The 13705-nt window shown below is 43.1% G+C and overlaps 1 protein-coding gene across 1 annotated transcript in view; it reads left to right on the plus strand.

The window, feature by feature from the left end:
• STON2 (stonin 2) overlaps positions 1-13705 on the plus strand; it is a 138332-nt gene that overhangs the window by 85812 nt on the left and 38815 nt on the right. The window contains exon 5 of the mRNA XM_045544796.1: positions 5954-6106. Coding sequence (XP_045400752.1) covers positions 5954-6106 — 153 coding nt within the window. The remainder of the gene's footprint in view (positions 1-5953; positions 6107-13705) is intronic.

Raw genomic sequence — 13705 nt, forward strand, 5'->3', positions numbered from 1 at the left:
GGAACTAATAGAGTAAGAACTCACACCACCCCACCAGGGGAGGGTATTAATCTATTCATTAGGGATCTGCCCCCATGACCCAAACCTCCCATTAGGCTCCACCTCCACCATTGGGGATCAGATTTCAGCATGAGATTTGGAGGGGACAAACATTGAAACTACGGAATTCGGCCCCTGGCCCCCCAAATCTCATATCCTTCTCACATTGTAAAATACAATCACCCCTTCCCAATAGTACCCAAAATTCTTAATTTGTTCCAGCATCAACTCAAAGTGCAAAGCCTCATCTGGGACCCAAGGTGAGTTCCTTACAGCTGTGAGCCTGTAAAATGAAAAACAGGTTATTTACTTCCAAGATGTAATGGTGGCACAGGCATTTGATAAACATTCCCATTTCAATAGGGAGGAGAAATGGCCAAAAGAAAGTGATAACAGGCCCCACATAAGTCCGAAATCCAGCAAGGCAGATATTAAATTTTAAAGCTCCAAATAATCTCTTTTGGCTCCATGTTTCATATCCTGGGCACATTGGTGTGAGTGGTGGGCTCCTAAGGCCTGGGGATACCCTCCCCATCCCCCTATATCTTTGCTGGGCTCAGCCTATGCGGCTGCTCTCAGGGGCTGGAGTAAATGCCTGTGGCTTTTCCAGGCTGAGGTGGAAAAGCCATGCTGCCCATGGCTCTATATTAATAATTCTAGGGTCCCCACAGCAGCCCCGTTCCCACAGCTCCATGAGGCACTGTTCCCATAGGGACTCTCTGGAGTGGCCCAACCCCTGCGCCAGGCTTCCGCCTGGGCACCCAGAATTTCAGATGCATGCTCTGAAATTTAGGTAAAAGCCACCAAGCCTCTGCCACTCTTGTGTTCCAGACACCTGCAGAGTTAGCACCATGTGGAAACTGCTAAGACTTGCTATTTGTGCTCTCTGAGTGATGGCCTGAGCCGTACCTGGAGCCATTTGAGCTGCTGCTGGATCCAGAGCAGCAGGGATGTGGAGATTAGCATCCCAAGGTGGCACAGGGCAGCCCTGGGGGCCCTGGGCTTGTCTCCCCAAACCATTCTGTCCTCCTAGGCCTGTGATGGGAGGGGCAGTCTCAAAGCTTTATGAAATGCCTTCGGGGCCTTTTCCCCATCATTCTATTAGTACCTGACTCCCTTTTATCAGTGCTTATCTCTCTAGCACAGGGTTCCTCCCAAGCACCCTTGGATTCCTCTCCTAAAAAAATTCTCTTTCCTTTTCTGTCACATGGCCAAGATGTAAATTTCCTAAATTTTTATGCCCTGCTTCATTTTTCTTGTCTTGTCTTGTCTTGTCTTGTCTTGTCTTCTCTTCTCTTCTCTCCTCTTCTCTTCTCTTTTCTCTTCTCTTCTTTTTTTTTTTTGGAGACAGAGTCTCGCTCTTTTGCCCAGGCTAGAGTGCCATGGCGTCAGCCTAGCTCACAGCAACCTCAAACTCCTGTGCTCAAGCGATCCTCCTGCCTCAGCCTCCCGAGTAGCTGCGACTACAGGCATGCGCCACCATACCCGGCTAATTTTTTCTATATATATTTTTAGTTGTCCATATAATTTCTTTCTATTTTTAGTGGAGACGGGGTCCTGTTCTTGCTCAGGCTGGTCTCAAACCCCTGAGCTCAAACGATCCGCCCGCCTCAGCCTCCCAGAGTGCTAGGATTACAGGTGTGAGCCACCACAACTGGCCAACAAAAAGTTTTAAAAATGGTTTTGTAAATATGCTAGAAGGAAGTAGTTCAGAAGATCTGACAGAGCAAGAGAAATGGAGGAAAAGGTCTGTGTCTATGTGAAAAATAAGCTGGTCCCATTTTCTACTTGAATTGTGCCCCCTGCTAGTTGATAGTCTGATTGGACCTACTTTGGGAACAGCAGCTGAGCAGACCCTGTGCTGGGGAATCAAGAACAATAGAAACAGCTTGGCTTCTCTCTTAGAGCAATGATCACGCCCCACTGCCCTCACATTCAGAGAGCTGGAAGTGATGATGGTCGCCACCTGACATTGGTGCCATGGTCTGCAGTTTACAAAATGTTTTACATCCTCCTTTCAGTTAATCTTAATCACAGCCCTGTGTGGTGGGTGAGACCAGGAATCGGGAACCAGAGCATACATAGCAGAACTGGGGTTTGGACCCTGTCTTCAACACCATTGTGCACTGCTGTTTTTTTTCCCTCCTACTGAGTCTAGAGCTGTTGAAGCAAGCCCTTACGTTGTTTAAATGTGTGCATATTTCAGAGCAGGACTGTGCTGTCTATTCCAGGTATAGACTCCTGTTTAGATGGATAGTCATTGTTGAATATAACTGGGAATCAGAAAAAACACTTGCTAGTGGTGATTCCATTGGAGATGAAGATTACACTAAATGAGAGGGCAGGATGCAGGACAAATACCCTAATAACAAGTAAGCTCCCACCATAATCTACGCACTGTGCTGAAAACTATAGCCTAACATTGGGGTGAAAGTCAAAGCTGGAGAAGGGAAGGAGTTAGTTAGTTTCTGTCATTCTTTTTTTTTTTTTTTTTTTTTTGAGACAGAATCTTGCTCTGTTGCCTGGGCTAGAGTGCCGTGGCGTCAGCCTAGCTCACAGCAACCTCGAAGTCCTGGGCTCAAACAATCCTTCTGCCTCAGCCTCCCATGAAGCTGGGACTATAGGCATGTGCCACCATGCCCGGCTAATTTTTTCTACATATTTTTAGTTGTCCTGCTAATTTCTTTCTATTTTTAGTAGAGATGGGGTCCCACTCTTGCTCAGGCTGGTCTTGAATTCCTGGCCATGAGAGATCCTCCCGCCTCGGCCTCCCAGAGTAGTAGGATTACAGGCGTGAGTCACCACGCCTGGCCTGTCATTCTTTTTTTTAACTCTTAGAGTAAAATGCATAGTGACCATTCAACTGTAATCACGTTAAAGGAGCATGAGTCACTCTTCTGTATTTCTTTCTCTCATTCTTCCCCTCTGTGACTTCACCTGTAAGGCTTTCCTTACTTAGGAAGATGAGTGGGGGCGGGGGAGACAGAATTGGCAGGAGGATTAGGTCAAAGTTCTGCACTCCAAATCAAGCTAAAGGTCCTGAGTAATGTCTCAAACTGTGAAGATGCTTCTGCAACTATGTTAGGGGGGTAAAACCCAGTGGACTGATTTTGAAGGGGATTGATTTTGAAGCCCTCTGGATTTTATAGGAAAATGTACTGAGAAAATAAGAAGATATTGATTCACACTATCCCTAGACAGTTTTTCTAAGAAATGCATTAGTTAAATCATTCCTCAAATGATCTTTTAAATTTTAATGTGGCAGGTGGGGGAAGCTATTTCTAATTAAATTTATAATACTTGTTCTAACTTGTATATGAATATTGTGTCAAATATATGATACAATATGTTGTATATGTACATGATAGAATGTGTTGGAGTCCTTTGTATAATGTGGAGTTCACATGTATGCATGTTTTAAAATTGTTTCATTACTGAGACAGTGTATCAAGGTATGTACTCTTAGAGAAGAGCCACACAATCTCCTGGATATTATTTCCTTCAGTAAAAAAGAGGGGTTGTATGAGCCAATCTCTCAAAATCTCTGAGCTGTGGCACATTATTTTACTATTTTGAATGATTATGAAATTTGTTGTTGTATCTCTGTTTTTATAAGATTTTATTGATGGTGTCTGGAATTTATAGGAAGCCAAGGTAAGGTCTTGGAACAGAACCCCCAATTACATTGTTCCTAAGGGAAAATGGGAACCTCTTTACAGTGCTGCTTTTAGGAACACGTTCTGGCAAAGATCAGGCTTGCCAATACCGTGTTTACTTTTAACATAACAACTTTAAGCATTTATTTTGCCCTTCTTGTGTGCTGGGTACACAGTCTGAGATGGCTTTCTCAATCTGTAAAATGAAGTTAATCAGAGCAACCCTGCTTCTTAGGGTTGTTGAAGGTAAGGCTTAATTGAATTAATACATACAAAGTATGAAGAAAAGTGCCTGGTACAGAGTAAGTGTTGGCTGAGGTTGTTGGCATTGTTATTATTACCATCACTGTTACCCTCACAGCCACTCGGGAGGTATGTCAAAGGGTCCTCCCCTTTCTGTATGTAAACATCGAGTCAAGTGTGGTAGTTACAGTGCTAGAGCTGAAATGGAAGGCCAGGTGTTCTGACATTGAGTCATGAAGCAACTGTGCCCCATGTAGAAGACCCTTCTGTAAAGTAGTGATCCTGCATTTTAGACCTACCTTTTGCTTTTCTTGACTCTTAACTTGCAGCAATTCTATATGCTGATATGGAAAATCTCAAATATATCATTAACTTAAATAGCAGCAATTCTATATGCTGATATGGAAAATCTCAAATATATCATTAACTTAAAAAAAATGCCAAATAACATATCATGGGTATACTTTAACCCTGGAGGCGGTGTTTTCAAAAGGCAGCCTTTTGAAAAGACTTTATTTAAAGGATAGCTTAAAAGGGTGGTATGCATATGCTTTATATGCATAAAAATTCCTGAACAGATACATAAGAAGTTGCTAACAGTGGTTACCTCTGGGGAATGGGACTGGTTGTTAAGGATACTAGAGAGATTTTTACTTTTCATTTTACCCTTACGTACTGTTTGAAGTTTTTTATAATGAATTTTTTTATATAAGTTCAAGAAATAAAAAAAGAGAGAAGGAGAAAAGTACAATAAATCATCTCCATAATAGTGTTTCCCAAGCTCAAAAGATCCCTTCCCCTCTTTGGGAAACGTGGTGCATTGTAAGTCCTGAACTTGGAGATTGACAATATATTAGAGTATTAAAGGCTGTGAGAAGGTTCAATAAAGAAACCTATACAGTACATTTTTTCTATTTTTATTGCACTTACTAATACCCCACAGAATTATATTCCATGGCTTATTAGTTTTGTAAAAGCTATAAAAATTTAAGAAAACGTGATCTGTCCTTAGGTCAATTGCAAGTGGAAGAAAGGTGAGCGTTGCTCAGGAGTGGTGGGAGACATTCCTGGTGATACAGTGGGACCATGTGGGGTCTCGAGTCCAGGCAAACCTGGGCCCAAATCCTGGGTCTTCCATCCACTAGCTGGCTGAGCACCAGCCAAGTCACCTAACCTCTGGGCTAAAGAGGAAGAATGATCCTCCTTCATAAGGGCATTTTCAAGATTAAATGAGCTAGGTCCCTGGTCCCTAGTTGGTACTAGTGTCAGTTTCCCCCTCCTCATGCTGGGCCTCATCTCCTGCCATATTACTGCCCGGCCTTTGTTGATGAACACCCGCACCTATCCAAGCAGACAATTTACTGAAGGGTCCCTCCATTTGTGCAAGGCTGCATTTCAGGATTAATCAAAAGCCAGGCTATCAGATAACAAGTTCTTGCATTTACCATGTGAAGCCATTTCTAAAGTCATGATTTACAAATACCTATTTCACGAATGTGCTTATTGTACAATGCACAGTTCACAGACCCTGAGAGACTGTTGAAGAATCCTGTTTCTCTAACATTGAATCTAAAAGTTAGACTCTAGGAATTCATTGTTTAAATCACATCCAGGTCTGCTTGCTCCAGGCTCTTCCAGGCCCCTGCCCCAGGGTCACCCTTCACTCTCATTTCCTATGCCAGTGTTAACACTTTCACACCGTGGAAACAAATTTCAGGGTTAAATCGAAAGGTATGTGTGCCAAAGCATTGCCTTTGCAAAGTAACCTTTGCATTAAGCCCTTGGAATCTAATTACCCAAGTGTTATTTGCCTCCCCCAAGTACCATGCCAGTGCAGACTGAGCTTAAAGTTCAGGAAGTAATAACAAAGGAACCAGAAGGGAGATCTCAGGCACAGCCTCTGAAGAATCTCCTGCCTGCGCCTGCCTTGCCTCTCCCTCCTCCTGGGTGTGTCGGCCTGGGAAGGCCAGTGAGTAACCTGCACATTTTTTTTCATCTTGGCCCTTCCCACCCAGACGAGAGGACCGAGTGGCAGACAGGCAGGCAGACGGCGGTGAGTCCTGTTCAAGCATGCACGGAGCGAACCTCCACCCGCACCCACAGCCTGGACCCCTCGCCACCCTCACCCCACCCCTGGAGCAGCCAGAGCCCCGGCGAGGGTCCCAATGGTAAGGGCTGCCAGCAGCAGGACCACTTCATTCATTTTATTTGCTTTGGTGTTGGCTTTTCTTTTCAATTGTGTTTAGATGGCAGAGTTTCTGAGACAATTGAAGGTGTTTTGTTTGTTTGGTTAGTTCTCAGTGGTCCCAAGACAAAGGAAATGTCTTTTCCCTGCAGAGTTTATTAGAAATTGTAACCTGATAGCCTGGCCTTGAACCAAACTTAACATACTAATTACCTCTGGTTAGTGCAACTTACCCTTTCAGCCCTATAGAAAAAAGCTACATTGCTTACCAAACAGATTTTGAGGAAGAAAAAGTATTAAGGATTGTGGGCATTTCAGTACACGGGCACTTCTGACCAGTTGAAATGTGGCTTAATTGTCACCATAGCTTTAAAATAGACTAAGATGGTGTTTTGTCTTAAAACAAAACAAGCAAACAGAAGACCCAATTTAAAGAGTTTCCATGTTGAATGAAAGATGCCAGGGATGGGGTGCGAGGAAGAGTTAAAAGATAAGTCTGATTAAATATATATGAACATGGAAGTATTAAATTAAATCTGTGGTGCTGTGGGAAGGAAAAAAGTCTGATGTTCAATGTGGGATTCATGTGGTATTTAAGGGAGAAAACTGAGATCTTTGTGTAGTGAGTTGAGAATTCTTTGAGGGGAGGGTCGGAAGGCAAATGGTGCAGGCTGGGAAGCAGGTTTTGTGCACGGGGCCCGTGCCAAGGCCTTCTCCCTCAATTGCTGTGGGTGAGAGAGTCATTCAGAGTAATCAAGCGCTGCATTGTTAACAGGCTTGTGTGTCTCAAATATTTATTCTAAACACAAGCCGTTGATTGCACTGGCATGTGAAGGAATAAAACTGCTGCCTCTGGTTCCTGGCCTAGCCCTAGATTCAATACCTGGGAAGATTTCAAGAAAAATGTGGGAAAGATAAGGTTACATGTAAAGTTAATTTGATACTACGCTCCTGTAGTATAAGTGAGACAGCCCTATCCTTTCAACAGCCGTAAGGAATTACATCGTGATTACACTGTGGTGTGACGATGCTGAGCTAAGGGGTTTTATAGGAGAGTGGTATAGGAAAGTCCAATAAAAATTGCCCAAACCAGGGACACTCCCGTGACACATGTGAATGTTTGGCCCATGCCCAGGCGTCTCTGTAAATGCAGCACAGGTTCATTCTTGGCACCTCTGTGCAGGCAACTTAAGGATTCCCTGTAAGGAGCAGCCTTTATTTAACGTCTCTATTAATAGGTTTTTAGAGCAGCAGTGAACAATAGCCCTAAAAAATAGTGTTACAAGATGGCACATAGGGACTTTCTGGCATGTAGGGAGTATGAAGTTGGCTGGTGTGAGGGTTGGAGTGGGGAGGGGCACCGGCAAGGTGAAAGTTTCCTTCTTGGAGTTCATACCCCTCTTCTAAGTTTCAGGAAAGTACAGTATGTTTGCTGCTGAAATCAATAATTCCTCGTCATTGTCACTACCCGTGTTCCTGGGGTGATAATGCCAGTAGTTTGCTTTCTAACATCTTTGGTTTCCCCTTGGCTAATTAATCGAAAGCATAGATTAGCTGCAGCCCAATCAGCCAGCTCATTAGAAAACGATCCAAGAATAACCACTTATTTTGAGGCCAAGTGAGTAAGAAATGGGGGTGGGAAACATGATGATGATTTTACCTGGAGATTGCGGGTTTAAGCTGGTGCCTTTTCAGTTTTGATTAAAAAGCAAATGGATGCCACTCCGAGCCACCCGTGGAGTTCACAGCACTGATAGCCATGCTGGCTCACCTAGACATTATGGTATTAAAACATCACCATCCCTACTGAACCTGCTTCCCTCCCAGACCCAGTGCTCGGGAATAGAATACAGTTTAGAAGAGAGTCAGCAATGTTTCTTCCCATTGATGGCCTGTTTATGTTTGAGAACTTCCTAGGGATTTTCGTAAACCAAATTGAATGTAAGTAACATCTGCTTGAATTTTGGCTTTTCTAAGGCAACTTTATGGTAAATTTTGCACTTTTCATTTCATTGTGTTTTTCATCCACTCTTGTTGCTTAGTTTTTTAAGCAGTGATCCTACCGAGCAGATTGAAAATTAGACATATAAACAAAATCCTAACTGCATTTAAGACAACCTTGCTGACCCCCTCCCACCTCAGACAGGGTCTTGCTCTGTTGGCCAGGCTGGAGTACAGTGGTGCAGTCATAGCTCGCTGTAACCTCAAACTCCTAGGCTCAAGTGATCCTCCTGCCTTAGCCTCCTGAGTAGCTGGGACTATAGGCATGTGCCACCATCCCCAGCAAATTTTAAATTTTTTCATAGACATGGGGTCTTGCTGTGTTGCCCAGGCTGGTCTGGAACTCATATGCTCAAGTGATCCTCCCATGTCAGCCTCCCAAAGTGCTGGGGTTACAGGTGTGAGCCACCACACCTGGCCAATCTTGCCTTTGAGCAGTATATACTTTCTCCATGTCACCTACTGAATTCCCTCCAAAGAGCCTTCAGACACTGCCTAGCCTTGGCCACCCCTCTACCGTCCTGCGTTTTCTGGTTTCTATAATTCTTTTCTGTTCCACTCCTTGCTGTCCCAGACCTCACAAATAGGTGTTTAAAGAACTTGAGTGGCCCTCACCAAAAGGCCATGGTGATTTTTCTGAAACACAGAAAACAGCACCTTAGTTGTAGGGATGCAAGAATACCTGCTGTTACATCCTAGCCACACTGCATACCTGTTGGAGCTTGGATCAGGGAAAACAGTTGTGGATTCAGGTCAGGCCCTGCAGTTTTAGTGCATTTCCTAAGTGGTTACAGTCAGGTAAGGATGAGTGAAGTAGGGAGGTTGAATGAAGAGGTCTTAGCCAGCAGCTGGTAGCTAAAATATAATTAACATCAGCTGATAGTCTTCAGTGAGCTCCAGTGTCCTGCTCCTTGGGACTATGTGCTGCTCTTGTGTGCATCACCATGCCTGGCCTCCCTTTGGGGTTTTTAAAGAAGATGCAGCAATCCGAGCACTTTCAGAGGCCAAGGCAGGAGAATCACTTGAGGCCAAGAATTCAAGATTAGCTTGGTCAACATAGTGAGACCCCATCTCTAAGGAAAAAAAAATAAGAAAAATTAGTTGGGCATGGTGGTACATGGCTGCAGTCCCAGCTTCGGGAGGCTGAGGTGGGAGGATTGTTTGAGCCTGAAAGTTTAAGGTTACAGTGAGCTATGATCACACTACTGCATTCCAGCCTGGGTGACAGAGAGTGTTGCTGTCTCAAAACAATAAATGAATAAATAAAAAATCCAAAGGATAAGATAAAATAGTGCTGAGAGTAAGTAGATTGTTTTTGCTTTTGTTTGAGGCTAAGATCTTGAAGGTTAAGCTGTGTATGTGTGCAGGCTGGAGTAGAAATGAGGAGTATCAGGTGAAGCTTTAACCTGAGGACTTTATAACTTTTTGAGATGAAGGTGAAAACTTTGGCCACACTTAGAAATCACATTTGGCTAGAGGTGGTAGTATTTTCTCCTGTGTTATGCTGTGTAATAGATCAATTGCAAAATGGTCTCAATTATTACCCTCTTTGAATATGACTTTGCAGTTCCTCTTATCAAGAGGTGGAATCTGCTTCCCCAGCCCTGGAATCTGGGCTTGGCCTTATAACTTACTTTGGTCAACAGAATGTGCAGAAGTAAAGGTGTGTGGGTGTGTCAGTCCCAAGTCTAGGCCTTAAGAGACCTCACACACTTGGAATCCAGCCCAGTCATCATGTAGATGGACACTCTTGGGCTCTTTTGCTAGGCCTTATGCCAGAGTATTCAATCAAATATTTGTAGGCAGAGATTAGGAATCTGCAATTTAAAAATCTTTGGTAATTGATCAGGATTAAAAATCAATAATTCAATGGTTTTGTCAGTCCCTTCTATCACTGAAAGATGGAATGATTCCAGTTCATCTGTACTTAAGCAAATAACACTCAGATGGTTTAGAGTTCATTACTGATTTAACAGACTTCCAGCTGCAAAAGTAGACTTTATAATCACCTTTGGGGAAAAGCACATTGACCCTGATGCTAGATGGAAAAAATTCACAGGTGCAGATTAATGGCTAGGATTGTGTATTGCTTACCATTGTGTACCCTGGGGTTTAGAACATGGTGTAGACTCATGAATAAATCCAGAACATTGGGAATGTAACAGGACCCTGCTTTGAGGATTTTAATAGTCTAATGGGGGGGGGAAATATCAAAGACATTATATAAGAAAACAGAGCAAACAATTTAAACCCTCAAACTATAGGTGAAATTTTACTATGGCCGGTATATCAGTTGCTACAATAATGCTAGATTACAGCCAACCACAGTGGCATACAACAATGTGCATTTCTTAACTCCTGTGTCTGCAGGTTGGGGGAGTGCTGATTCTGTGCTATGTCCACATGTCCCTCATCCTTCCCTTGGCACAGTGGCTAGCTTGAGGATGTTATTTTCATGGAGATGACAGAGACAAGAGCACAAGCCACTGTGTGCAAGCTCATTTCAAGCTTCTGATTATGTCATTAATCTGTTAACATCCTATTAAGCCAAAACAAGTCACACCGACCAAGCTCAGTGTCAAAGGGGAGGGAAATATATTTCACTTTTTTAGTGTGAGAAACTGCAAAAGCTTATTTATAGCAAGGACATGGCTATAGAAGGGGTTGAAGAAATAGGACCATTAAAGTAATCTTCCCCCATAGGGGAGGGACACATGAGAGATTTGCACTTTTTCCACTTTGGAAGGCTCCTGAAGTCCTAGCTGGATCCCAAAGTAACTAACTGAGAGGCAGAGAAGTGTCCGTCTTCTGGAGCCAGCCTGTTCCTTGTAATGTGGACGTAAGCACTGACTCTTTGCTACTATGATCTAGCTAATGAAATTTTAAAGGGAAAGGAATTCCTGAAGGTATCTCAGACTTGATGGTTGCAGAGGTGGCATTGGAATCCCCATAGAATGCCTCTGTTTCCATTCCCACCATACCCTCTAAAATGTAAAGTGTACAGGTCACCGGGCTTCGTTGTCCACTGCCCAGTTCCAGGAGGGGTATTATTTGGGTGGAGTTAGTACTGTCCTCCCCTCTTTCTCAGGTGATAAGGAACTAGTTTCCATCTGGTCTGATCATTGGGACCTTTTCCCACAGCTGAGCCCAACATTGCAGTGGTTAAAAGAGACTTGGGTGAATATCCCTTCCTGATGGCCCGTCTTTCCTTGATTTGTTTTCTGAAAGGCTCGTGGTCTGAGCCTCTCTCACTGGGATGGGAAACCAGTGTTCTAACATATGATCGAGGTTCTCAAATATTCTCTGGGCAGAAATGATGTTTTACAGTATTACTGAGAATAATAATGGAGCACTTTATTTCAGGCCACAGATTTATAGGCTTTGCCATTGATCATTCTGTGCCTTTGAATCTACACCATGTATCAAATTTACCTCTGAGGAAACTGAGGTACACAGGATTATGTAACTGTCCTGAGATAATATCTATTGGCCAGCTGAGATTAGCAACCTGTCTTGTTTTTTCTGCGTTTTCTTGGCAATCTGATTGATGCTGCCTTGTTTCACAAAATGCTTATTAGGATATCATTACTTACTGAGTTGATCCTTCTAAGAAATCTTGCCTTCCTAGTATTTGTGTTCCATGGGAAATGTGGAAGTCTAGCAGGAAGGTATTCAACAATACGAGATTCCCACATCACAATGTTAGGGAAAGCAAGCTGGATTGTAGGTCATTTCTACATTGTATTTCCTGCAATTTTTTCATTACTGCCTTGACCACAGAAATAAATGGGGGTGAGGACTGTTTAGAAGTCTTCCCAGGGTCCTGGTAACTGTGCTGCTTCTGTGTATTTTCTGAGTCCTCACCTGCCATTTCTGTTGCCTGGTGACTGTAAATGAGGGGTCATAACCTCATGTTCAGCAATGGCTTGCAGTGCTTCCCGGACAGAATATGCTATTTCTGTCTTATGTGAAAAAAATTGGTTTAATTAAACAATGCTTTCAAACCAATGTTTTGTAGGAGGTATGATATGATTGGAGTAGGCATTTCAAGTGGTATTTTTATCAAATTAACACATGCAAATAATCAAGTAATTCTGGTGACCCAGAATATATAGGGTCTCCTACAATTAATGAATAAGATGGTTATCTTGGCTAGGTTGTTTCCTTTCTGGTGATGTCTTTGCTGAAAGCCTCCTATGTCTCCCATTTACACTGATACTACATAAGATATTATTATATGAGCAATAATTTAATGTCCTACTCTTCTTGCTCAATGCCAAGGGCCATGTCTGCCTTGTTTACCGCTTTTTTGAAAACCTTGGAGCCAGAGTAACAGAAGCTAAATAAATAAATGAATGAGCAAATGCTAAAACTACAGCATCTAGCTCCTAAGAAAAATGAGGGTTCTTCCCAGGTGTTTCTGCCCCTGCAAAAAAAAAGGGACAGTGAAGGGTTAATGTTCTCTGCTGGAGCAGGAGGGATTTGGATATGGATCTCAGCAGAGCTGCTTGAATCACATTCTTTCTGCTACTATAGCAACAGGTTGAGAATTCTGCCAGCATTTTCGCCTGCCTACGTTTGGAAATGCCCCCGTGCAAGTGACTTCATTGTCTGGGGGACAACTGGTTTTTCTATGATGTTTCAATGAAGCAGCTTCTTTTCGGAAACAAAGAGACCAACACAAAGCAGGGGCTAAGAATCATGGAAAGGCAGAGAGAGATCTTGTTTTGCTTGGAAGGACATTTCCAATCCTTTGTCCCCTGAAGAAGTGTGAGGTGGAGAAGGAATTAAGGTTTAATCTGTAGTCAATAGCATCTTTTTCTCTTTTCTTAATGAGGACTCTCTTCTGAGGTATACCCCCCGGCAACATTTGGAACACTTTCTCTTACTATTGTTGCTTAACAGAGTGATAGTAACAGCTCCTGGATTATTGCCTGTGTTCACTTCTAAGTTTGGAGATGCAGAATGGACTAGAATGTAGATTTCTCTTGTGCACTTAGCAGTCCTAACGAACTCTGTGCCTTCATTGTTTACTGAGAAGGAAAAGCTAACCAAGAATGAAAAGCGCAGGTGTTATTTGGTGTAACCGTGTTGTAAAGAGAAGAAAGAAGATGGGAAGGTTACTGACGAAGGGTGCCTAAGCAGGGTTAAGTTCCCAGGGGGCTTCACAGGCGCGCAGTTTAGGGCTAATTGTAGATCTTACTGGGCTAATAATGGATGAAGTCAATAGACCTTAACTATCGCTGTGCTTGATCACTTTGCCAGGGTACCAAGATCACTTGTATGTCTTGTTTTCACTTTGCAAGCAGACAGGGAAATCTGATCGGTTCACTTTTTGTTCCTGGTTTATAAATATCTTTTGGTAAGAAACACCTAAACATGTTGAGCCTTTCTTTTTTTTTATTTTTTTATTTTATTTTATTTGTTATTTTATTTTATCTGAGACAGAGTCTTGCTCTTTTGCCCTGGCTAGAGTGCCGTGGTGTCAGCCTAGCTCACAGCAAACTCAAACTCCTGGGCTCAAGCAATCCTCCTGCCTCAGCCTCCCGAGTAGCTGGGACTACAGGCATGTGCCACTATG

The sequence above is a fragment of the Lemur catta genome, chromosome 1, assembly GCF_020740605.2.
Source record: "Lemur catta isolate mLemCat1 chromosome 1, mLemCat1.pri, whole genome shotgun sequence".
Classification (NCBI taxonomy): Eukaryota; Metazoa; Chordata; class Mammalia; order Primates; family Lemuridae; genus Lemur; species Lemur catta.